Here is a 24,924-nt window from a genome sequence, read left to right on the forward strand (position 1 = left end):
TTCGCTCTGGAAAAAGTATTTCACTCTGGGTTGAGTAGTACCATTTAACGCTGCCATATCGAATCTTGTTCCTGCATGTTGATCAGCGAAGTTTGATTTCAGTTTTCATCTTTCTCGAATCAGTTTGTCAGTTCATCAACAATGTAAGCAAATGTTTATTTCCATCAACAAACTTGAGGCGTTCGTACTTACATAATGCAAATTTCAGCATTCAAAACCACAACAAAATTCACTGGCATTCGTCCTCATTCCCAAGTCAGAATCCGAACGGACAATTAATCCGTCGATTAAATAAAAAGTCAGAGCCGTGCCAAGTAAGTGCCAGATACACAATTCAGGAGAAGCTAAAGAGACACACACTCAACCACTGTATCCCAATAACCACGGCTGGCACAGAAGCGGACAGAAACGCATATATGCCGCGGAGTATCCATCCACAGGAGCACAGCATCACGAATCTGACCCGATTCAAAGTGACAATAGTGGAGCAAACGCCTGGCTGCATCTGCATCCACTAATAAAAGCCACGCATGATCCTCCGCATCAAATAACCATCCGTCGCCATCCAACCACCCATCGCGGACGCTACCACAACAATTCTGGTCCACTTGGTCTCCTTCACCATGCATCTCTCTCACAGCCGCTTTCCAATCGCCAAAAATAATCAATAAATGAAAATTTAAAAGCAAAAAAGTTACGTTTAGCGGATGACCGAAAAGCGTAATCCGGACAGTATCCAGAAGCTCCGGTACGGTACGCAAGGGGGTGTCACAACAACGCTAAATAAAAATGCTTCAGCGCAGCCAAAAGTAGTAAGTAAAATCTAGCGTTAGCATCCACACTGTTATAAGCAAAAAAACCTTGCCACACGTCAAAGGCTTAAACACAGTCAAAAAAATGAGGAAATGATAAAAGACACCCCCAAATTAATCCACAACACTCGAACTCACACATTGGACCAATAGTCGAAGTTGCTTGTGGGAGCCAAGCGCTGGCTGCCACTGTTTTGGAAGAAACTGGATGGATGGTTTAAACGGTGGGCCACACTGGAATGGTTCAGAGTGTTGCGGTTGTTTGTGGAGGTGGGCGCTTCAAAGACGGCACTGCCACCCGTGAAATAGCGCTCCGCATCCTGCGCAGTGGCGGCGTTGCGTGCTGTATAGATATCCCCATATGGTACATTACGATGTGATCGGCGCAGATCCGAACTGCGATCGTTGCTGGACGATGATGACGATGTTGCCGCCGCGGCAGCCGCCGACAAATTCAAGGCCTCCACTGGCGTTCCCCCAAATAGATTGGAGCAATTAGCGCGCTGATGGAATGAAGTGGGCTCTGGACGGTACGACGGGAATGTCGTTGAAGTTGGTGACTCCATAGCGGACCGATCACTACTCGTCAGGCTGGGCTTCACGTCCACGGTGTACGCATCAAAGCCGGGAAATCGATTTGATGACGTGTTGTTTCCACCTGAATAACAAGCGCCACATAATGAAAACCAAGAGTAAATTCGATCGCAAGGCGAGTCATAAACTCCATCAAAATCTTCCTAACAGTATATGAAATTATTAATAATAAAAAATACTGAAGGACAGCAAACTACGATGCATAATACAGTTTCAATTCGATTTCTTTATGTTAGTGTACTCGTACCTGCCAACGATGGCCCCTGATACCAAGCATCCGGATACAATGAGCTGGTTAAATTTGACGTATGCGAAATTACGCTGGGATGTTCAGGTTGCGTCGGCAGGTCGGCTTTGAATGTCCGCAGATCATAGAACGCCGCAGGAAGACCAAGTGAAGCGATGCTATGGGAATAAGCATCCGGGATGGAAGTTGCATCCGGCATTTTTATTACGGGCCAGCACGTCGGCACGGCCGGATTAGTAATAAATACACCAGGATTCATAACCGGCAACGCTGTACATTGGTTCGCGAACTGCGGATTCCCAGAGACCTTTAAAATAACAACATTGCACATTGTAGTAAAAAATTACTGCAAGCGCAAAATTCGCAGAAATATCCACTGGCTTTAGTGGAAAACTTGAAACCCACAACTACACATTCATTTTTTAGTATTACCTGGGATAGGAAAGGAAGCGCGGTTGCCGCTAAACCCGTAACACCGGCCGCCGTCCCTTGCCGATAGGCGGCGGCGGCTGCGGCGGTCGTTGCATCCGGTACTTTAATGAACGGGAACAAACTCTCCGTTGGGGCAACGAAAGACCGGACATTAATTCCAGGATAGCCTTGCGGAAAGAATGCAGACGGTATGTATAATGGACCAGCGGAGTAAATGGCCGGATCAGTAAATGAGCCACCGATTGTGCCAATATTGGTGTTAGCATGAGCATGTCGAGTCGCCGCACTCTGTACCGGATTGTTAACCGCAGCCGCCGATCGCATAAACGAGTTCTGGATGGAGTCCAATGTATCACGAAAATCACCACCCGCAAAATACCCTGGTGATATTGGAAGTAACACTAATTAGCATACATCGCGCACCATCGAGCAGAATTAAATCACAATGGTTACAAAAAAAGATGCCTAGCTCCCCAATAATACTTACAATACACCTTTACGATTCAATAACGCTTTGCATTTGCATGTACTTATCTATTCCGTATTCAGCCATCCAATATAGAATTTTTAGGCATAATCTCAACAATTTCCTGACACTGAATAAGCTTGCATATGGAATGCTTATACACTTTCACGAACCTGCAAGACGTGGCACTCCCTGATCGAATCCCGGCACAGCTGTGCCGAAAACAGGGGCTCTTGATGTTTCCGTGGTGGGTGATGTCTGTGGCTGTCGTGAGCGCTGTCTTTGGCATACGCTCATCAATTGTACCGACTGCTTTGCATACGTAGATGTCGCGTAGTTTGCCAGATGGTTAAGCATCAGAAACGGATGATGTAGTGCTTCCGCTGGTGTGATTCGTCGTTCTTGATCCATTGTCAACATTTTCTTCAAAATATCCACAAATTCTGCACAATCTCCCTTTTCCGCTAAAAGATCCTGCCCCGCCAGATGCGTGTTTGGATGAACTATACAAAACGACAAAACATATGTCTCGTAACTGCACGTAATGTCATACAAGCGAACGAAAACAATGGCCAAATTTTCAGCTACATAATTCAACTACACGTCATTTAAACTTCTTTATATACTAGTACTACAAAAATTATGACAGCACATTATAAACGAATAAAAAAAGCGCTTTATTTTACCTTCAATAATATCATCGAGGCAGTTAAAAATGTATTTTCTGGCCTCCTTGGTCTTCTGTCGTGTCTCTAGTTCATACTCTTCGGGTGTTTTCAGACGCCAGAATGGATAGATTCCACGCGTATCCCGATAGAAAAACTTAGTTGTTTTAGTGGCATTGGTTAGCATATGTTCAGGCGGCAAGCCCTGTGTCTGCGAAATGTAGCGGATCTGATCATATTCACTAGCTCCAGGATACAACGGCCAACCCAGAAACAACTCGGCCACCACGCATCCCAATGACCACATATCAATTGCCTCGCAAAACGGCAAGCCCAGCACAATTTCCGGAGCACGATAGTAGCGTGACTGAAGGTATGTCGACGTAATCACTTTGCTGGCGTAGCTGGCCGATCCGAAATCTATCACCTGAAAAATAACGGAAGTTCTATGTAATAAACTTTTCAGCTGAATCAGGTACGCTTCTACGAACAACTGAATGCTTTACTGAGAACATTATCAACACATCTGCTGCAGTTCAAAGGGCAGGCATATTCAACTGGAAATAATAATCGAATCCTGTAAGAATGTATCGGAAAATTCACTAATCGATGCATGGAAATTGCCTTCAAACGAAACTATCATGCGTAAAAGCCACCCCACCGGATAAGGAATATCGTATGCACAATAACTACTGTTTTGCTGTACAACACCGCAAATCGATTAGTCGGAATAATGCGAAACAAAAATACTTTCACATTTTCCCCCAAATTTAATACCATTCTCCATACCTTAATACGGTAGGGTTGTCGCACGGGATCCTGTAGCATTATATTTTCCGGTTTCAGATCCGCATGAATCAATCCGAGATTCTTTAACTTCAGCAGAGCCACCAGCACTTGATACAGAATAGGCCGAATGACCTTCAGTGGTAGCGGGGCAAATTTCTGCTGCTTGAGATAGTCGTACAAGTTCACTTCCAGCATCTCAAACACCAAACATGTATGATTTTTATGTTGGAAGCACTCGAACACCTGCACAAAGTTGTGGTCCTCCGGATTCTCACGGCTCAAACGCGACAGAATCGACACCTCAATCTGGCCTTGCCGGGCATACGACGGATGGTTCTTCAGAATCTTAACCGCCACAATATCATTGGTCCCATGCTTCCAGCACTTCACCACCTGCCCAAAGGTACCTCGTCCGAGAAACTCCAGGACCTCATAGCGCGACGACAAGGAACACAGCACCTCATGCTTAACCAAATGATACTCGCCATCACTGCTGTTACCGCTCTGCGATGCCACGTTGGATGTGTTGTTGTTCGTGGCTGTAGTGGTTGTGGCCACGGTGGTGGTAGCGGCAGCATGATTGTTGACATTCTGATGCATGGCGGCGGTCAGTGCCATCTTCTTACGCGGTATGGGAAAGGCAGGAGAGACTGGTTCAATTACAGACACCTCAGGATTTCCATTGTGGGCAACATGGTCGCGGTGATGATGCTGATTGTGGCCAGTACGCCAGAGCGAACCCGAATTAGCGTTGGCGCCCGAGGATGATGAAGAGGAGGCAACATTTTCAACATCAACTCCATTCTCCAACAAAAGATCATCGCGCTTGCGTTTCCAACGCAATGCAGCCGTGGCGGAATTAGCGTTGCTATGGGCAATGTGCGAATTCGAGCTGCTATGGTTTACACTGGCTTGCTGATGAAGACTCTGTACGTTTCCCTGGGCGTGGCTGCTTCGGCTGCTGGAGGAGGAGGCGGAATGAAAGGGCAATTGGTCCCCGGTGTGGTGGTTGCTGGCATGGAGAACACCTCGTGACATGGCTAACACGGAAACGTGATCACTCTCATCGTGCCGATGAGAATGATGAGAATCATGCGGGGCGCTGCTGGCGGGTGGTACTTGGGAGGAATGCGCAGGGGCTAGCTCATAGACAGCTGGTGATCGCGGTTTGCGGAAAGTCTTGTACATTGATAAGTCCAATGCGGCTGTGTGCGAATACTAAGCAAGTTCTTGTCAACATGTGGATTGTTACATGTCCCCGATAATCTACCAGAAAATCAAACAGCAAACGTAAATAATAATAATGACGACGCAGGCAGAGAACTTTGGTCGCGACTTGCAAGTTGCACCCATACGTTTCTACTTTCTAGTTTCTACCTCATCAGTCCTCATGCAGTAGTTTTAGTACAGGGTTTCATAACGAGAACCGTTTAGAGTGTCTAACTCTAAAGCAATATCTTTATAATCAAACATAGTGTCCTTTATTTATTACTTATTATTAACTATTCCACACATCGTCGTCACGGTAAAATAACCGGAATTTAAAAAGTAGCTGGTTCATCAAACCTCCACTGCATTTCACTGTCTTAAAAACGAGAAATTTTGTTACTGGTATGCTCCTATTTTTCTAACAGACCACAGAGGGGAATAGCCGTGGTATGGAAGTAGTACCGCGCTAAAATTATTTACTGCTAATTTAGAGCTTAATTAGTTTAATTTTAATTTGGTTTTTGTAGTGTAACTGTGAACACTACCCAGCAGCAAGACCCAATACCACTAAAAAGCAGTTAATAAATGCGACATAATATTTAATAATAACAGAATAAATAGATATTCTGGATCAATTTATGAATTTATTACAGTAGCAAGGAATTTATTATTACAATGTTATTACAAAAGTACAGTAATAGTAACCATATAAGCAAAACCGGTAAACATGGCCAAAAGTTGTCATCTACGGTACATATTAAAATCAACAGTAAACGAAAGAGGCACAGTCCGATAAGAAAAATTATTATAAGAATAAGATCGTATATACTGTAACTCAGTTTCTACTGGCAGATAGGTTGCACAATCTTACAAATTTTTACCATCGTATAAGTACCATCGGCAAATTTTTACCATCGTATAAGTACCTACAGCGTGTTTTCATTAAATTACTCGAAGTTCCTCAGTCACGACAGGCGCCGTGAAACTTTACTTAAAAGTTAAAAATCAACGGAATACGAGTCCTACAGTTCTGGTAGGACTGTAAGTACTGAAGTTGCCTGCTAAAGTTTAGCAGCTAAACTGCCTAAACATCATCGAAGCTCTCCTCGTTCTGACTGCTGCGACTCCAACTGTACTCCTCTGACGCGTATTCCCGAACATGTTCTAATACTCAGTCTTCAAACACAGTCTAACTACATGCCTGTTATACTTCGTTTTCGTTTCGTGGAAACTATACAAAAGAGGGACCTTGAGGGAAAGCGTAAGCAAGAGCATGAGTAACGACATAAAATAATCTCTAGATTCTAGAATATTTCCCTCGTGACTGCCCACAGGAACAGTAACACTGTGAGGGAGCCACACATTCTACTATTCTAGAACTACTGCATTCAATCTATCGATCAACAGAGATTTGGGATTTCTGCAAATTCTTGCACAAAGCTCATTTGACACTCGTACAGCGAAGCTTCGGTAACGAAAGTAGCTCTAACTAGAAATTTACACGGATTTGTGTTAGTTCTCTACACTGACCTTGCGTGGACGTACCTTTGATCCCGATCAAATTGTTCCACGATTAAGGTATGTCCAGAATGCAACCGGCGAGATGGATAGGGCCTTTTCAGAAGAAAAAAACAAAAACAATTATGGGAAAACAAAGATACTTCGCGTCCAGCAGCAAGTATCAGAAAGACTGCACTTGCACAACATGCGATTTTGTGGTGATGAATCGGGCACCGTCAAGCATATAGAGCGCAGTAGTACAGGGAACATTATCAAATGATTCTGTTTAGTGCTTTGTTACAGGCCCTATGCATGGCAAAATGATGACGCATAACTTCCATTCCCGGTTATGACGCCTTATCCTTGCTTCGAAATGCAAATGCGCCATCTGCAAGCGCACGCGTTCAGACAACGTCAGAGGGCGCTCCAAATTCCTGTGCAGCGGCCAGGATTACACGGCGGCTGCATCATCCATTCCATAGCCGCCAAAATCAATCAGTGCCTTTTAATTCGCAGTTATTAGTACTTATTACAGTATTTAAATAGCTAACACTTTTCCATTAATTTTCTGCTTTTTTGACAATGCTGTCGAAATTTTACAAATCTGCTTTGTACTTGTCTTTAATCGGGACTTTCGGTGTCTGCAGTTCATGAACTTTATTGGTCAAATCAAAATGCAATACGCAAATTATTAGAAAGGACTTCAAAGGACACACAAACTACAACATAAAAATTTCGTTTAGTTTGTCCAACCCTTCCATCGAGCCTAGCACTGACGACGCATTTCCCCGTTGAGTTTCTGTCGTAGAAATTCATGCGAACGTAGTTCTCCGGTGTGTTGTTGCAGTCTTCTTCCCAGTTCTTTAACGAATGCGATCGCTGACGGACCCCACGTGCCCATCGTCTCGAAAGCGATCGGAACGAAAAGGTAGCGGCCGACCAAATAGGAGCACAATCTGGATTTCTTTTCCTCTGCTTGCACAGCGGCCGCTCCCGTGGTAGCGGAAGTGGCTTTAACATGCGACGGCCGGTGCGACCGTATCTACACAAGTTACGCCCCATGCGAGACACAGTCCGCGTTTCCAAGCAAAGGTCGTGCAGCCGTCCGGGCGACGTTCTGTTGCATGAGAAGTACCGCGCGGCTCCAGTTTCGCCGGGACACCTGCGGACACAAGACTTCCACATAGGATACTGTTTAACCCTCCATGACGCGGATGCCTTCCGGCGGAAAAGGCGCAAGACCGTTCATGAATTATAATATTTCGTATTTTCATGTGTGGTTACTGGTTAGCGTTTTCCAAAGGGTGAGTTGTGTGGCTTGTGGAGCGCAAGATAATTCCGAACCCAAAGGTCACTCGCGCGGAATCCTTTCATCATAATTATTTACAGTAACTTTAGGACGAACAATTCATAAATTAACACATAATTTATACAAATAAAACGAAGGAATATTTAAGACATAACAAATCAACAACAAGAGAATCTCAATTTTCTTAGACGCACAACGACCGAGACCCAGCGTAACACTGCTGGTCAAAATTCCGGTTCTAAAACAAATAAACAAGGCCAAAAATGCTGCAAAATTTGCTGCCACAATACTGTAACTGGTGCGCCAAATTCTTTCAACACAAGAGGAAATACTGTACAACACACCCAAAATCGACTATAAACAGCTGTCACCGACATTTCCGCGTAGAGATCCCGTCCAACTAATCTGTACCAGAACAAACACGATAAAATAAATATACTTTACGGTCTGTAGCTTTCGTCCTCTTCTTCTGAATCACTGGTTGACTGTGCAACCTTTTCCCGCTTAGGCCGACCACGTGTCCGTTTAGGAGTACCCGGCTCCAAACGTCTTTTGGGTGGACGAGGTTTTTTGAAAGAGGCGTCCGCTTTGCGTTTCTTCTGGGGAGTGGAAGACTCACTGACTGGATCTGGCGCAACGGAATTGGAAGCGGTAGGTGCGGGAGACCCAACGGGCGCTTCATTTACATTATCCACCACATTATGCTCATCATCGTCCAGATCATCCATATCGTCACCGTCCGGTGCAACGGAATCAGAAGCGCCAGGTTTAGGTACATCATCACCGGCAGTTTCGCGATCGTCAATAAGATTAACAACAGTTTTAAACTGGAAAAACAGGAGACCAACAAAGGTCATACATACTTATGCAAAATGATATTTATAATAATACGAATACACGACTAACCGATTACATACCAACCTGAAGTGCTACGTTCCTAATTCACGAAGTCAAGATAGTAAATCACATTTGCGATAACCGACACCAGAAATTTTTTTGCACTGTTAATTCAGTAGAAAATGAGGGAAATTGTAATGTCAAACAAAAAACAAAGAACACTAAGCAACTTCTTAGTTCTTACCTCAAGGAACTTTTTTATCAGTAACTGTGGTGTCAGGAAATCAGATAGCTCGCCTCTCATTTCACGGGAAACAAATTCACAAACCGCAGTTGGTTCGTATTTGCAGTTAGCTCTTCGCGAAGTGACTGGCTTTTCCCAAACTTGTTTTGGCTCACTAGGCAGGTACTCCTTAGCTTTAGCTGGTGTAATACAGTACAAACTGGCCACGAATCTTTTCAGAGCAATCAGCAGTAATGACGGTTGACAGTTTCGGTAGCACTGATGCAATTCAGATAGATCTTCCGGTATACAACGGCGCATATTATCCACGGTTTCTAAATCATCGTCATCCAGCAACTCATCAGACTGCAAAACAAAATCCTTCTAACATATCCACATACAGCAGTGTCCTATTTACTTTAAGTAATAGGACACATTATACAAGACTGTTATGCATAATGAACGTTAAAAAACAGCTCAAACAAACCAAATTAACCACTTCCAAATACTAAACCAAAAAAGCGCGCTTCGAATTAAAAACCTTTTAGTACATATTCCCGCATTTCTGGCCACAGCAGACTACCAGAATACGAAAAACTATTTATCCCATTCAGTGCCGTGGTTTATGAACACACTCTAGTAAAGACCGCCCAGAAATGGTTATAATTCTAGAAGATACTTTACCTCCATTTCCTCGGCGCTTTTCTGATGATTAAGCTTAAAAGCTTTTCGGAATCTGTGCAATGCATCCGGACTGACCATTGCCAGAATTGGTTCAAGCTGATGAATTATGTAATGTGGCTCGTCCAGATTCGTGTAATTAAAATAGGCCAAATTATCCGCGAAATACAACAATAAATCCAACGGAGAATCCTATAAACTCTTTTATGTAAAACCGGTTATACTTTAGCGCAGGAGATATGCAGCAATACTAACTTTAAATTTGAACGTCTCTAACATGGAATTGATGAGAATTCGCCGCTGTGCGCGATCACTTCGCAATGCAGCGTAAATATTCCCAACCAAGCTGGCAGGTCCGCTTTGCAGCACAGTGCGATATCCACGAACCACAACATTCGGTTGTAGACTTTTTTGAAACGAGAATGACTCTTTTATGCCACTCAGTGCCTTGGTCTGTAAAAAAACAACACTGGTTAAATGAAGGCCGCTCACATTTTTAAAATGCACGCATACAGGAGAAATGTTTGCCATTACCGGTAAGATATTGCTAGCATGGTACCGCTTGCTAATTTCATCCAGCAAGTTATTTGCTTTTTCGGCCATCGTCTCCTCGGGATCGGTGGATATTGCAATCAAAAAGGGAATAACCTGAAAGAAAAATTGAGTCATATCAGTGTAAGTCCCCAGAAATTCCAGAGTACACACACAACTGCGCAACGAAAACCAAAAGGACTTCAAATGTACTCTTTCACAACACCATAAATCCAAACGCAATAATGCGATCGATTTTAACCCGGGTTGTGAGAAGAACGCATACAAACTTTTAATTCAAAATATTAATACACTTTTTCAACCACCAGAATGAACGTAAACCGTCACTGTTTACTACCCGCAAAAACTCTTTGAATCTAGAAGTAAAGGTCAAATTCCGCTACTAACATTTTACCGTAAAACGTGCTATTGTACCTGCTGAGGATGGCTCATTCTTAACCGCACGACAATGCCAATCAGATCTAAGACATCCTTTCGTATGCCTCCATCTGGATGTAATCCACATTCGAGTGTCGCTTTTAAGTAATGAAAGACAATTTTCCGTGGCAATTCTACAACACTCGTCTGGTTTCCCTTCAAATCAAGTGCCGCATAGTGCTCTTGAGCCGTTCCACTCCCTTCCATCATCAACACTTGGGATTCTTCGTATTCCAAGTACTTGATCAGGTTGGTTAAGACCATCTTCTTGGTTTCTATCCGGTGATTACTGGATGCTAACAATCCATTATAAATGTCCGAATATTTCTTCTGCAACATGGCTTCCGGTTTGCGGATGAAAATAAAACCGAGAGACTGCAAGGCACGATCCTGAATGGGAGTCAAAGGATGGCGCAACAGGGATAAGAAAGTTTCGATGACGCGGTCAGTTCGCATTTGAACAAAACCAAAACTTTCATGGTCGATGTCGAAATGCTCAACGGCAAGTGACACGACACACATGGCACGCTGCAGCTGAGGCGCCACAATATTGTAGTCTTTGGTTTCGGCTTTTTTTGTTTGCAGAATCTGCCAAAACTTCTCGTAAAGCCCTCTCACAATCTCATAATTGTGCGTTTCATTATTGACGACCGCGGCAAGGCATTCCATTGCAGCTTGCATAATCTAAAAAAACAATAACACACAATCAAACCTGCAGAATACGTAATAAAACACACAACGAAAACAGGTACGGTATCCGGTAAAAAAGAGTAATACAGTAAAATTAATCTCCACAGTAAATGTCCGATGCGATTTATATTATCATTCATTGTATTAAGGATAAACAAACCGTTAAAGAAACATGACAAAATTTATGCGATAAACTGATTTGGTCACTCTCAGCTGACGTTAAAAACTGAACAATTTTACGCTATACGCCGAGTGCCGACTGTGAATCAACTATTGAAATCTGTTTTTAATTAAATTCGTTGCTATCTGTAGTACGCTGCGGTAGCTAATAAAATCGATCATAAAAACAGTAGCAGAATAATCTTACCGGGATACTTATACCAGTCTTCACAAACAAAGCGGCACAACTTTCTTCAATTTGGGCCAAGAAAAAATCGGGTGGATTTTTCATGAGTGGGACGATCTGGGCAAGCATATTAGCAGTAAAGCACACGACTTTCTGGTCCGATTGTGACTTGAGAGTTTGGTTCAAGAATAAAGGCAACGACTGAATGTGATCGGCAATAAAATCCGGATCACATTTGGCAAAAATGCTCAAGGTGAGAAAGGAAGCAGCAACCCACTGACTTTCTTTTTGGTCCATATCCACATTAAGATCAAGAACATTCCGGACGATCCTGTCAACAACTGCCTTGCAGGCCTTTTTGGCTGACTTGCGCGTCTGATCATCACCCCGCTTGAGCAGCTCCTTTACCATTTTCTCAAACCAATGCGTTGCAGACAACTTTTCCCGATCCAGTATCTGTACCACGGCAATGATCTGACTGACACGATGAGTCACTTTGATATCGTCCTTGTGCGACGATTCCAGCCAAAGCGCTTGGAAGACATCGTAAACTAACTTTTTAACAGTCTCTTCATTGTCATTAATACGCTTTATAATGTTGGCCAACAACGGTACACAGAGTTCATGTTCCGGACACTGGACGACAAAGTCATGCAGAACTTTGATACTTCTTTTCCGCACACTCGGAGCAGTGTCTTGCAACCGTTTCAACAGCACCTATACACAAAAAAACCAGGTTAAAGTTTCCCATGAAGTACGACAAAGTATAAAAGAAATCAGCCGATATTATATCGTGCAATAAGTATTACGTCGGAATACTGTTGGATCTGTTCCGGGTTATTTTTCGCGTATGTCCCGATCATTTCCACCACGGAATCCCGTATACTGGCTGAATTATCCCACATGCGGCTTTCTACCAGGCTTTTCACGTTGTCACGCGTCATTAAACTGCCATCAGAGTCCATTACACTGCTAACAGCTTTGATTGCTCGAATGCGAATCTGCATGGAGTTGTCATTAGCCATGGCAATCAGCCTCTTAAAATAAGTCTCAAAATTTTTGGCGAACGGGCGATTAATGGCAAAATGCCGCGCTATCAGATTCGCTGATGCCGTATCAACAACTTCCTTGCCAGCCGCGATATGTCGATGGCCATGTTCCACAGCCACTTTCATGAAATCCAACACGGTCGATTTAGTACGGGCCCGATCATCCATTGTCCTGTTATCACTGTCGGTGTCGTCATCATCTGTTTTGCACAGGGGTGTGGTTGTGCCGTGAGTCGCATCATGGTACCACTGAGCCAGGTAGTAATTGGCTGCAAAGTTCGGAGAAGGTGCCGAATGCCAGATATAATGCAGAATGCCTTGCTGAAAGAGCTGTTCTTCATTAGGCATAGTGTCACCAAGTTCGATCAGTCCGTGACCCGATATGGAAAAGGCTCGGTACAGCTAAAAACAAGCTCAATTCAGTATCGGTTCAATATTGACAATACACCCGCGACTCAGCGAGTGTCAGCCAATATTCCAATTTTCAAGCTTGCAATACCATAAGCCAAATAGATAACACTGCTTAATCTATACGGAAGCGGGAACAGGGAGTCCGAAAATAAATTCGTTTTAAAATCGAACAAAATAAAATGCCATTTACAAATATTTTTCATCAATATATGTACTGTACATTACAAAATTCTTTAGTACCTTTGTCACCAGTTCTTGCAGCTGATCAGGATTTTCTTTGACACTCAAAGCATCCCTTCTCATCCTGGCCGTGATCATCCCTAAGTAATCGATAGACGCGTAACGAAAGTTGGCATCCAGGGTCTTGTCGTTGAATTTTTGCATCAAAATAAACCCCATCACGCTTAACATGGTCTCCGCAGCCGGCCATTCGGGTTTATTAACAATTGTCAACAAATCATTGATGAAATTTTCCAATAGGGGACGGTAGTCCTCGTCGCCTTTTGCCGCACATTTCATGAAGAAGGTGGATAAAATTTGTTTGGCGCACCGCACGGACTCATCATAGCTGACCAAAACCGTGGCTTCGTAGTCTTCAATCCGTCCTTGACCGTCACTTCTTTGAACCAGCTGGCGTTTAGAAGGCAACCGGGCAATACTTTGCACAAGATGTAGAATCAGTGCGGATATCATTTGGATGCTTTCGGTACTGGAAACAACATAATTCCGAAGATTCCGTTTCGAGCTAGGTAGTTTTGCCAAAGAAGACAAAATATCATCGCAGATTGATTCGCGAAGTTTTTCGTACCGACAGAAAATATGAGCGACCAGTCTTAACGACTTTAGTTGCAAATCGCGAATATTCTCCACGAAAAAAGCGGATATTCCCAAGGAAGCAAGTTGAAATAATGGCGTTTCTTCCACTGCTCGCAGCATAACAGCATCCGCCAGGAGAATTACAATATCTTCGAAACGGGAGTACAAACGCAATATCGTCTCGTCTTTGGTCTGACCGGATCGAGCACGCTTCTGTTTGACTTTCGCCACGAAGCCGTCTTTTGACTGCGCTTCATAACGGTACAGAGGATCAAAAGCGGGATAGACAGTATGGACTGCATGATGCTTGGCGAAACGAATGCAGGCATCCACAACCTCGCTGTTGCAAATTTCACGGGGCAAATGCGGCGAAGTGATGATGTTCAAAGCGGAAACTACTGCTTCGGCGCCGCGAATTATCCTGTGAGCTACTATATCACGATACACGGAAGCATCCGCATCCTCCCCATCCTGAAACAATAAAAAACCATACACTATCTAAAACAACGTCAACCCTACACTTACAAAATTCGAGCGTTTGAGTATCATACGAAATGAAATGGCCAAAAAAGTCGAAAGCGGTTACATTATCACCGTAACCTAAACGAACCGTACATCTACCTGAGAATAATTTATCAGATCAGTCGGTATCACAGTCGCATGAAGTACTGTCGGCATAATGGCGACAAGCAAATTTCTGAGATTCTGTATCGGGACAAAACGAGCCTGATCATGGGCTTTCAATTTCGCTGTCTCGGCTGCCAGTGTGTAAGCTAAGTTTTGCGAAAGGACGGCATCCGACGGAATGTCAGCATCTGTTAACTGTGCCGCTGGGTCGTTCATCGCCAGTCCACGCAAATCCACCTGACTCATGGATTGCATTACGCGGTCCATCGTCATTAAGAAACTTTGCAGCGTCGGATGTTCCTGTGATGCTTCAGGGGAATAAGGTAGCAATTTACGAGCCTCTTTGGTACGGGTAATTTGTGGCAATGCAGCTGATTTCCTGGAAGAAACAGGCATCTTTCCGCGTGCTTTAGAAGCACTACTCGAAAACGCCAAATTGAACACTTTGTTGGCCGTTTCCACGGACACTTTAGATATCTTCAACGTCAGCTTAGACGGGTCAAATTCATCCACGGCACCAGGAGCAGCCGACGAGGCAGAGGAGCTATGTTCAACTTTTTCTTGGAGAATCTAACCAAATAAAAAGTGCACAACAAAAATCATCACGAGTACTAATCTTTTAAGTAAAAAACTCAGAAAGTAGAAAGGTGAAAAAGATTTAGTTGATGTAAAGTATTAAAAACATTAAATCACATATTTTGCATCACATATTCAGGTTTATAACTCCTGCTTCTAAGAATTAGTTAAATAAGCATAGTATCCACATATTGTACCTTAGTTTCATTCGGAAAACTTCTATTCGAATGCAGTGCAGGCTCCGGGTATTCCGGACTTGCCGACTGTGCAGGTCGCTCCCGTTCGTCCGACACTTGTCGTTGGTTTTCGTCCTGTATTTTCGGAGTTGCCGGTTTTACAGGAGCGTTCTCTTCAGGCGCTGGTGCGTTCTTGATACGAAAGACCATCTTAATTCCCTTTTTAGGCTCTTCTCTCCGTACTTCAGCAGAAGCAGGAGGGACCGCTGCGGCTTCTTGCACTGGGACAGTCGCGACTGGTTGCGCAGCCGCTAGTTTAATGGTTAGTTTCGGTATGGTTTGCGCGGGTTTAGCTTTCACACCAGACGTCTCTCCAGAAGGGGGTGACGAACTGCCAGTTCCTAAAGGAAAACAAACGCTTTTCTTGATACCGTTACCACCAACAAATTCCGGAATACGTGCCGATGGGATGCATTACTACAAGCTGCAGAACGACTATATCGTAGTTTGCATTTTCTGGAATTATTAACCAATCAGTGATCCAGCACAACCAATTTTGAACAAAATATGAGCTTACTCCTAGTGGTTAATGGAAAAGAGCACGCACTTTTAACGCAGGGGCCATTACTCTACACGTATGTACCTGTATCGCCTGGCTGTTGCAGAGGATAAGAACTGCTCCCATACTGTTCAGATTGCTTCGGGCTCGAAACAAGAGGAGCAACTGATGTGCTTGGAGCCGCTGGTATCGGTTGTTTTAGTTTTATACGCTTGGATCTACGCAGCTCAAGGGCCGGGTTAGAATGCTGGATGTAAGCCTCCAAAGGAGATACAACAGGCGCTGATTCTGTTAATGCATGGTGAGCGGCAGTAGTTCCTTCCGGTTTTTTGAAACTCCTGCGAAAGCAAAAATTAAACTTAAGATGACTAGTAAATGTCGATATATTCGTAACTTACACTGGATGAACCGAAACCGTGCCCAGATGATTAGCCAAATTATTTACCAGCTTCGGGGATGGAGTATTCTGAATTTCTTCTGACTGTCTCTGAATGGAAAGATCCTCGAGGTATGAAGAGTATTTAGTTCCGGTCGGAAATGGAAAAACGTCTGATAATTCTGTGAACGCCAGAAAGAATTGTAAAATTTAGCTTGCACTGGCAGTATAAACTTCTATGGTTTTGAACTGTTCAACATGCTAAATAATGTCGAATAAATACAGAAATATTAATGAAATAGTAGGAATACGAATCTAAATTCAATAACCGAATAACGGCTATGAATTTTTTCCCAGCGAGAACGTATCTTGATTTTTTTGCGGCGATTTCGCGCAATGTTAAGTACTTACGAGGACAAAGAGGGGCGGTATTAACAAAAATGCTCGAAGGAAGAGGCACTATTTGTTGCACTGGCGCGCTGTTTGATGGCACTCCCGGAGCAACCAGAACATTCTGCGTCGAGGAGGAAGCATACGTATTGCTGTACGCAGCAGGTGACGGGGTTTGGATGGCGTAATTAGGAGAGAATCCGGCGGATGGCTGCGCGGCATATTGCTGGGAAGAATGACCATAATGTCCGGGCGGTATGTACTGCTGACCATAGCCGAAGCCTTGTGGATTCATTTGCAGCAGCCAGAATCTATGACATTTTCAAAATAAATTATAAATGCATGGAATAATACTGTCAGACTTCTTCGCTATAAACGCTGAACACATGTTTTCGCCTAATGAAACGGTGAAATGCACTTACGAAAACACTCAGAACCTTTTACGTTAAATGGCAGAACTAGAACCCAGCAGATTTTTTTTAGTTAATTATGACATTATAGTTAATTATAACAAAAGCAACACCAGAAATAAAGCAGGAAGTCTGTGTGTTGCTCTCGCATTCTCCCCTTTCTTTACAGTAACTTAAACTGTTTTCTAATGTGCACAAGGACCAGAATAGTCTGCTGAATTATGCTAAAAGATCTGTTTATCGACCTTAATTTCAACCAGAAATTTAAAATTCAGACTGCAAACTGCAAAGTGTGCAAAGAATAAATATCTGTTACTTACTTACTGTACTTACTACCCAAGAAAATCCAAAACACTGGAAAGTGGAAATCACAGCCGCTGCTCCATTCTCTAAGCACCACCTTTACGTCGAAGATTATGACACAAGCTTTAATTTCGAGCCAACCGTAACTTTATGTTATTGCAGTAGAAAAAGGAACCGAAAATCATGGTTAGTTCGTTTGTCAGAAATCAAAATCCACAAAACTGAAAAAACGAAAAACAATGTTACAATGTACAAATTTTGACGATTTTTTTAACAAGTCCACTCTTGTCGAAGAAATGCACGACAGCACGCAGACGTAACGACAGATTTACGCATACGCATCCTTTGACCGTGGTGCGCATCTTTCACGTAAAGCGCAGCCCTGTTTCTTTCCGCTAATCAGTCCACCATAGTACAGGGATAGAAGATCCGATGTCGGTTTCGTTAACGTGAAGCTGATGGCGCTTTCGTACGCAAATCGACGTGTGTTGAAGGCAGCCTGAAGCTCCACTAGCACTAAGTCCACTTAAAAAATTCCTACTTATTTTTAGGACCTATCGTCCTATTCATGATTAAATATTTCGCTTTTTTTGGGATTTCTCATTTCTGTTATAATTGTAGAGTATGGACTTAAGTTTTAAATTGTAGAATAGTTGTTGCTGTCACAGCCTCACTTAGGTATATCCCATCACTGGTGAAAATTATCTGAATCGTCTGCGTTTTGTTGCGAAGTGCGAAAAGGTACAACGGCAGTCGTACTTGTAAATTGGCAGCCCAGGACGAAATAATCGTGTAAACTGTAAACCTCCTGATTCAACTTGTTCAATTTGACCAGCATGGCGGAAGAAGAAGATCAGTCAGGCGGATTGGAAGGATTAGAAGGCGGTTTGCAAGGTGGAGGCCCGCGAAAAAAAGGGAATATTCTTCCTATATGGTATGCTACCCTACGCCGTGACGTTGTGAAACATTTTGATTTATCAGTACTGTAATTTGCGATTAAGAGTGTGCTAGTTTGAGTTTTGACAGTCGGGTCTGCGCTAACACTAACAATTATAGTTTTCTTACTAACAAATGTTGACTAATTATGTTCTGACAGCAGTGCGCTTCGGGGAGCTTGCTTTGTAGCGTTTTTGTACTGTAATTATTTGTTGGTTGTTACGTCATAGCAGTTTAATTTTAGGGGGAACGAAAAAACCATGAACCTGAACAATATGATCCTGACTAACATCCAGCAATCACCGTATTATAAAGTTACGCTCGGTGAACTTCGGACTTATCACGAGGTAATATTTTGCGTATTACGTGTTGTAGAAGTCTTTATTTATTTGTAGATTTGACTGTGCATAATTTTTGTATTCGTATTTTGTAAAAACATATCGTCCCAGAAAATGCCAGGCGTTTTCTCTGGTATTGTGCTGCTAAGTTTACTGGAATTCTTCGCATGCGAACCACTGAATGTGTAAATTAATTTTGCAGATCGTGGACGAAATCTATAACAGCGTAAGTTTGTTCCGGAATGTGATTGTGAACTTGAAAAATTGTAGAATCGGGAATGATCTCCTTGATGTAGGTGAATCACTTGGAGCCGTGGGAAAAAGGCAGTCGACGCACTTCTGGGCAAATTGGAATGTGTGGAGGAGTGAGTATTTCTGATAACAATTCGAATACTATAGTCGCATGATATCTTCATTTTATTTTTGTTTGCTAGGTGCGAGGGGTTGGAGCTGGTGGAATTGTGTCGTCAGCATTCTGTCTAGTGTACAAATTGTTCACTACTCGTCTTACTCGCAAACAGTTGAATTCCCTTATTAATCACCAGGATTCGCCATTTCTGCGTGGCGTGGGTTTCATGTACATTCGCTACTGTCAGCCTCCAGCGGATTTGTGGGAATGGTATGAGCCATATTTGGACGATAAAGATGTAAGTTTTTTCATTTTATTTCCGAACACGACAGTCCACCCAGTATTTTCCTGAAATGCAAATGGTCGGCTTAACCGTTTTTCTTTTTTGTTTTTCTTTTGGTTTGCTTATATAACACATACTGTACTTAGTAAAATCGTACACTGCGTGCATTTTGTCATTTGGGCTATACCGTAATTATCGAATTAGAGCCCCAGGGTTACAAATAATTCAAACGCCTCACGGGGTGGGCTCCAATTACGGGCATGGGCTTGTATTTCGGAGGGGGCTTCAATTTTTCAAACTAACTTTTTTGGCGTTCGCTAACATGGGCTCTATAGCATTTAATATTAAGCCCATGGGCTTATATTTCGGGGGGAGCTTATAATTTTCAAATGACCTTAAGGGTGGGCTCTAATTATGGGGGGAGCTTCTATTTCGGGGGGAGCTTATAATTCGATAATTACGGTATTTAGGAGGACGTAATATTTGCCACAGTGGCACCTAATACTCGCTTATTTTTAACATTGCTGTTGTATGTTAACAGGAAGTGGATCCCAAAGCAGGCGGCGGTGACTATATGACGATTGGTCAAATGGTGCGCCATTTCCTTACTCGTCTGGATTGGTGAGACTACGATTTGACTCAGTCGACATTACTGTTTTACTTTTTCCTCTTTGCTTTTGCAGGTACGGCACCCTGTTTCCCCGCATTCCAGTTCCGATTCAGAAATTAATTGACCAAAAATTAACTGAACGTCGCCAGCAAGAGATGCAACGGTTTAATCGACCAGCTGACCGTCGAGATGGTGGACCCAGGTAAGTCCTTTTCACCGTCTGTTTGCGCATTCTTCTCATTTCACGATCAAATGATCGTTATGAACCTGCCAAAATCCGGTCTTGTTTTGTCTTTTATGTGACTCACGGTTTTAATTAGGGAGCATGCCGATCGGTCTGCGGGTTCTCAGGTACCCGTAGAGAAAGACAACCGCAGAAGGTCTGTTGAACAAGAGAACAGTGAGTTACCGGCGCTCCTGTTGTTTACCACATACTTCACAATACCACTTTGACGGTTTTTTTTATTTGTTTTGCTTTTATCAATGCTTAGATCCCCTGAGCGTGTGGGCAAACGGTCTCCGTCACCTCGTCGTTCACCAATGCGTGGTGGCCGTCGACCCCCTAGCCCGGCCCGTCGGAAACGCTCTCCATCGCCTCCGCGCCGCCGGCGTTCGCCCTCTCCGCGGCGGAAGCGATCAGCTTCTCCTGCCGTGCGCCGCAAGCGGTCTCCATCTCCCAAACGGAAGCGCTCCCCTTCTCCCGATCGTGATAGGAAAAAGAGAACGGAGTCTTCTAGAGCAGTGTCTCCCGGTAGATCAAAAAGAAATGAAGGAAACAGGAAAAAATCGGCGTCGCCAGTGCGCATAAAGAAATCGTCATCTCCGGATGCAAAGACCAGGCGGGAAAAGTTGGAAGTCAACTTGGAAAAACGTTCGGCTTCTCCACAGCCAAAAAAAGTGAGCGTTGTAAATGCGTCGCGATTTGGCAGAAACGAGGCCGCAGGTGAAACAGATGATTTGGCTGCTTTGATTGAGCGAGAAAAGGAAAGACAGCGGCGGAGTAAATATGAGGAGATCGATGGCGGCAAATCAACGAAGTAGGTATTTCCTCGCTGTATATATGGGTAATTATCCGCCATTTTACGTTTACCTTTATTTGTTTTGGATTTGCTGTACATCGATATGAACGTAAAGTCTCCTACTTACTGTATGCACTGTGATTAATTGCACTCCCCTCTGCAACACGGCGCTCTTTGCTAGGCCCAAACGTGAAGATGGCCCATCTGCCAATGACAGTGATGCTGAGGCAAAAGGTTCTAAGGATACGGAGAAGGAAAAAGAACACCATCACAAGAAGAAACACAAGAAGCATAAGCACCACAAACACGATAAAGAGGACAAGGTGGAACGTGTTAGCCGCTCCCTTAGCAAGGATAAATGAAGGATTATGAGTGCTGTATGAGTAACTAACCGAATCGATTGCTCGTTTTTATCCACTTTTTACTAACACCTACCTCTAAGCCTTCGAGACGTGCTGGGGTATAAGTTCGAACATTTTTCATCTTTTTTACGTATCACAAATGTGCACTATTCTTGGCTTGCTTGGGTGTTCGCCATCTTTGTAGACAACGCAAGTAAATTCAAAATTGATTTTCCCATTGTATTACAGCGTCCAAGTACGGTTCTCATAATTTGCTTTTTTGCATTACAAGAGGCACAGTGACCAATGACAATCGTCTGCCTGGGCTATAGTTATACTGTACTTACTTTAGTGTCGGTACTGACAATGTGAGGGAAAACATCGAAAATCCTACAAAAATCACCGAAGTTTGAATCGAAAAATTAACGAAAAGCACTTTTTTACGAGTACGAATCTTTTTATACGAGTTAAACTGTTTCCTACATTAGGCTCCCTGACTCGTAGCATATTGTACGGGCTATTGATCTTTTCAAAACCAAACGTCACTTGCGGAAGTCACGGCTTAAGTTTGTGCATGCTGATTGCACAGTATTTTTGCGTTCATTTTACGGATGTGAGTTACCTCAGTTTTTTCCATCTCGAGTTCACAATCAGTCGAATCGGTACTGCTAAGTGCTAGGTAGACCTTATTAAACTTATAAGAAACATTTTATACGTATTAGATAATTAGAATGAGAAGCTGTAATAGTAGTGGCTTTATCGTATATTGAACAGTAGTATTTCGCTTGGTTAATTGCTTGATACTTATTAGTTAGTAGTGTTCGTTCATTTCGTTGCTATCGACTATCGAGTAACAGCTGTGAGCGTGATGTATGGACTGGCAAAGCGTATAATTATTTGTAAACTGTCGAGTGTTGATTGTTGAAGTGTGAAGACAAAGTCGACTTTGTCCTCCACCTGATGATATAAGTCACATAACATCCGTCGAATTCGGCGTTTTACGGTAAAGTTGACAATTTTCCTGTAAAGCATAAACTGTGCTAACCGGATAAGAGATCCTCCTTGTCGTGATTGCGTGAAGATGGGAGGACGAGCCAGTACGCCACAAGCCCAATCCCAGCCTGCATCGCGGCCCCGCTCTGATACCTTTCCTCATGGCCCGTCATCATCGGGATCCCACCAGAACACAGGGGCCAGTGCCGAACTATTTCCCACTAGTTCCTCATCCCGTAACCATCCCCTATCTGGGAGTCGCAGTTCCACCTCGCGACATGAGAGCTCGAGTAGTGCCGCCCGACGAGCGCGCAGTATGAGCGCAGTATCACCTACGGAACTGAGTGGAGCTCTTCTGAACAGTCGCTATACAGGCGTCTCCATGTCAGACTCCGACGCTGATAGCTCCCCGGAAGCTGAGGATAATTTCGCCTTTTTCAGGATTCCCGGATCTCTTCCTCTGCGCTTATTCCAGCTAGCAGGTAATATTTTAATGTGCATTAATTTTTCTGTAAAATAACCCTTTCCCACCCGTTAACTGATTTCGTGTAAAACATTTTGATAATTTCTGGGATAGTCTTTTTTCTGGGATGGTCTGCTTACAGTGTTGATTACTATTGAATATTCTTCAAGTTTAAAGTGTGAGCGGAGCAGCTTTAGTATGCGTAAGAAGTACATGTATTTTTCAGAATTCGCAGTGACAGTTCATCACCCTATCATTCAGCGTGTTGTAACTGTGGGATTTTCTTTCACAATCAAGTTAGTGCCCGAGGCGAGTGCTAGAATCATTAAATAATTAATCGTTAGTTTGTAGCCTAGGAAAGTGTACCGTGTGATTGAACTATTGGTTCAGTTAGTTATGATGTTGTCTCTTAATTTATTTTCTAATCTTTGAGATAGTAATGGAAATCTGCGACAAATCAGGATTCGCTAACGAGGCATTTGTATTTTACAATCATAGAAGTAAGTTTTGATATCGTCCCCTAAATATTACTGTGCAGTGTGCTGAAGTGAAAGGTTTTATTTTGGCGGTTGTTTGAAGTTGCCTTACGTGAGCTTGCAAACTGTAAGTGTAACCATAAGATAGCAATTAAGTAATCGATGACGATTACATTTCTCATGTTAGGTACTTGTAGTTTTTTATGGTGGTCATGTTTAGTCGTCCGCAACTAGTCGCGGAGCCGCGAAAGGCATGACATATTTTTAAACAAACAAGTCTGTCTGCTTCCTGCACCTGATTCCTGTCTGATGTGCAACAAAGCCTCCTGACGGTATCACAGGAGAACATGCTTCGATTAGAATTTAAATAAAAATTCCTGATAGAGGTAATTATTAAAGTATGAATATTTTGAGTTAAACAAAGTTCATAGGTCATTACATTTTTATTTCGAAGAATCAGAAATTCAGAATTTAAGGGGAGGTTTCCGGTCGCACGTACAATTTGTTATTCTTGAAGGAAAATTTGCTGAGGCTTGCAAGTTCCTGCGCAAATAAACATGTTAAAATTCTCTATTGTTGTTTATTAATACAGGTATTAAATGCCCTGTTTGTGGCAAGCAGATTGCTTCTGACAATGTGGAGCTTCATTTGGTGGAATGTTTGACTAAACCAAGACTGGAATACAACGGTAAGCGCGGTAAATTGTTCTGTGAAAAACACCAAACTACGATGAGCAATGCAGGCTTTGGTTAGCGCTCGCCATTTTGACACACTAAATTTGAAACGTTTTTAATTATGTAGAGGATGTCCTTACGGAACCTAAAGGCGAATGTGTTATCTGTTTCGACGAGATGGAGTGTGGACAATCGATTGCGCGTTTGCCATGCCTTTGCATTTACCATAAACGGTGAAATTAATTTTATTGCTTTTCTTGGTTGCATTATTTTTTTCCTTTTCATGAAGAAATAGAGATAAGAAGTAGATTATAAGCGCAGAGATGTGCTACATGTTATGTAAAACATCCTAGTCTGCAGAAGCATATGCAGTCTTTCGAAGTCATGTAATGTTTGCGAGAAAATGACAGTAGCTGACTCAAATATTTTTCAGGTGCATCGATTCGTGGTTCAGAGTAAACCGCTCTTGTCCGGAGCACCCCGGAGACTGATGCCATGGAGAAGAGTGCTGATACGGCATTGGATGGTGTAAATTGTACAGCTGAGCTTTGAAGGTCGGGACCGCTCTGTGATAGGGAGCAGAAGGGCGGCTAATCCATTCCTTTCCGAAGTTGATCGGTTGATCCGTTTGTTTGCGTCGGTTGTATGTATATTTTGCACATTTTCGGATATTGCTTTCTTAGGAATTTGTTTGAGCTTGTTATTGGTTAACAATGTGTTCTTTAGCTGGCCAGTGTATAGCATGCATGTACAGTACAGAGCCATTCGCCGATAATCTGCCGTTTGAACGAGATACTGTTTCTGTGTTTTAATTGTCACCGATAATGTAGATTGTACATATATAGCTTGGTTTGTTTGAAGTTTTTGAGAGACGATTGTTTTTATTCTGTGAGTTCGGCATGTGAAGATGTTTTTTTCCAAAAAAATTGTTGCATGGCATTATCTGAATAATGCTGAAATTTTCGTATGCAGAGTTAGTA

At 43.0% G+C, this 24,924-nt stretch overlaps 4 protein-coding genes across 8 annotated transcripts; 2 read left to right on the top strand and 2 right to left on the bottom strand.

The window, feature by feature from the left end:
• Nucleotides 1-125: 125 nt before the first annotated feature.
• On the bottom strand, nucleotides 126-6,918 carry LOC129580631 (homeodomain-interacting protein kinase 1-like). Of its 2 annotated transcripts, none has more exons than XM_055471238.1 (7): nucleotides 6,760-6,918; nucleotides 4,006-5,271; nucleotides 3,238-3,643; nucleotides 2,725-3,054; nucleotides 2,086-2,465; nucleotides 1,654-1,960; nucleotides 126-1,470 (listed from the first exon to the last, which is right to left on the bottom strand). In XM_055471238.1, exons 2-7 carry the CDS (start codon nucleotides 5,191-5,193, stop codon nucleotides 947-949), a joined length of 3,135 nt encoding a protein of 1,044 aa, XP_055327213.1. In that variant the 5' UTR covers nucleotides 5,194-5,271; nucleotides 6,760-6,918; the 3' UTR covers nucleotides 126-946. The 2 variants fall into 2 exon arrangements, with proteins under 2 accessions (XP_055327213.1, XP_055327214.1); XM_055471239.1 differs by having other exon boundaries at nucleotides 6,745-6,917.
• A 1,263-nt stretch (nucleotides 6,919-8,181) lies between these two features.
• On the bottom strand, nucleotides 8,182-17,732 carry LOC129602874 (nipped-B-like protein A). 3 transcript variants are annotated; one of them, XM_055471184.1, is made up of 15 exons: nucleotides 17,493-17,732; nucleotides 16,771-17,060; nucleotides 16,382-16,541; nucleotides 16,068-16,321; nucleotides 15,446-15,825; nucleotides 14,667-15,242; nucleotides 13,470-14,516; nucleotides 12,579-13,220; nucleotides 11,791-12,486; nucleotides 10,731-11,417; nucleotides 10,299-10,412; nucleotides 10,020-10,217; nucleotides 9,768-9,956; nucleotides 9,105-9,449; nucleotides 8,182-8,850 (listed from the first exon to the last, which is right to left on the bottom strand). In XM_055471184.1, exons 2-15 carry the CDS (start codon nucleotides 17,042-17,044, stop codon nucleotides 8,464-8,466), a joined length of 5,949 nt encoding a protein of 1,982 aa, XP_055327159.1. In that variant the 5' UTR covers nucleotides 17,045-17,060; nucleotides 17,493-17,732; the 3' UTR covers nucleotides 8,182-8,463. The 3 variants fall into 3 exon arrangements, with proteins under 3 accessions (XP_055327159.1, XP_055358023.1, XP_055327158.1); XM_055502048.1 differs by having other exon boundaries at nucleotides 17,484-17,732; XM_055471183.1 differs by having other exon boundaries at nucleotides 17,480-17,732.
• Nucleotides 17,733-17,940: 208 nt separating this feature from the next.
• Nucleotides 17,941-21,568, top strand: LOC129580593 (pre-mRNA-splicing factor 38B-like). Of its 2 annotated transcripts, XM_055471186.1 has the most exons (11): nucleotides 17,943-18,203; nucleotides 18,298-18,396; nucleotides 18,643-18,745; nucleotides 18,939-18,962; nucleotides 19,033-19,101; nucleotides 19,171-19,383; nucleotides 19,910-19,989; nucleotides 20,052-20,180; nucleotides 20,299-20,358; nucleotides 20,470-21,015; nucleotides 21,179-21,568. In XM_055471186.1, exons 2-11 carry the CDS (start codon nucleotides 18,299-18,301, stop codon nucleotides 21,357-21,359), a joined length of 1,503 nt encoding a protein of 500 aa, XP_055327161.1. In that variant the 5' UTR covers nucleotides 17,943-18,203; nucleotide 18,298; the 3' UTR covers nucleotides 21,360-21,568. The 2 variants fall into 2 exon arrangements, with proteins under 2 accessions (XP_055327162.1, XP_055327161.1); XM_055471187.1 differs by having other exon boundaries at nucleotides 17,941-18,396.
• A 360-nt stretch (nucleotides 21,569-21,928) lies between these two features.
• LOC129580594 (E3 ubiquitin-protein ligase znrf2-like) lies at nucleotides 21,929-24,916 on the top strand. The gene is made up of 4 exons (XM_055471188.1): nucleotides 21,929-22,813; nucleotides 23,863-23,958; nucleotides 24,072-24,177; nucleotides 24,378-24,916. Exons 1-4 carry the CDS (start codon nucleotides 22,420-22,422, stop codon nucleotides 24,433-24,435), a joined length of 654 nt encoding a protein of 217 aa, XP_055327163.1. The 5' UTR covers nucleotides 21,929-22,419; the 3' UTR covers nucleotides 24,436-24,916.
• Nucleotides 24,917-24,924: the final 8 nt, after the last annotated feature.

Source organism: Paramacrobiotus metropolitanus, unplaced genomic scaffold (genome assembly GCF_019649055.1).
Source record: "Paramacrobiotus metropolitanus isolate TYO unplaced genomic scaffold, Prichtersi_v1.0 Parri_scaffold0000004, whole genome shotgun sequence".
NCBI lineage: Eukaryota > Metazoa > Tardigrada > Eutardigrada > Parachela > Macrobiotidae > Paramacrobiotus > Paramacrobiotus metropolitanus.

What these genes read in the sequence shown, in the direction of transcription:
- LOC129580631 (XM_055471238.1), bottom strand. Translation starts at nt 5,193, where the DNA reads ATGTACAAGACTTTCCGCAAACCGCGATCACCAGCTGTCTATGAGCTA. An exon ending in CCTCGATGATATTATTGAAG is followed by an intron (nt 3,055 to 3,237) that starts GTAAAATAAAGC and finishes CGTTTTGTATAG; the next exon opens with TTCATCCAAACACGCATCTG. An exon ending in CGCTTCCTTTCCTATCCCAG is followed by an intron (nt 1,961 to 2,085) that starts GTAATACTAAAA and finishes GTTATTTTAAAG; the next exon opens with GTCTCTGGGAATCCGCAGTT.
- LOC129580593 (XM_055471187.1), top strand. Translation starts at nt 18,299, where the DNA reads ATGGCGGAAGAAGAAGATCAGTCAGGCGGATTGGAAGGATTAGAAGGC. An exon ending in CATATTTGGACGATAAAGAT is followed by an intron (nt 19,384 to 19,909) that starts GTAAGTTTTTTC and finishes GTATGTTAACAG; the next exon opens with GAAGTGGATCCCAAAGCAGG. An exon ending in CGTCGAGATGGTGGACCCAG is followed by an intron (nt 20,181 to 20,298) that starts GTAAGTCCTTTT and finishes GGTTTTAATTAG; the next exon opens with GGAGCATGCCGATCGGTCTG.
- LOC129580594 (XM_055471188.1), top strand. Translation starts at nt 22,420, where the DNA reads ATGGGAGGACGAGCCAGTACGCCACAAGCCCAATCCCAGCCTGCATCG. An exon ending in ACCAAGACTGGAATACAACG is followed by an intron (nt 23,959 to 24,071) that starts GTAAGCGCGGTA and finishes TTAATTATGTAG; the next exon opens with AGGATGTCCTTACGGAACCT. An exon ending in CTTTGCATTTACCATAAACG is followed by an intron (nt 24,178 to 24,377) that starts GTGAAATTAATT and finishes AATATTTTTCAG; the next exon opens with GTGCATCGATTCGTGGTTCA.
- LOC129602874 (XM_055471184.1), bottom strand. Translation starts at nt 17,044, where the DNA reads ATGAATCCACAAGGCTTCGGCTATGGTCAGCAGTACATACCGCCCGGA. An exon ending in ACGGTTTCGGTTCATCCAGT is followed by an intron (nt 16,322 to 16,381) that starts GTAAGTTACGAA and finishes TTGCTTTCGCAG; the next exon opens with GAGTTTCAAAAAACCGGAAG. An exon ending in TAGAGACGTTCAAATTTAAA is followed by an intron (nt 9,957 to 10,019) that starts GTTAGTATTGCT and finishes AAGAGTTTATAG; the next exon opens with GATTCTCCGTTGGATTTATT.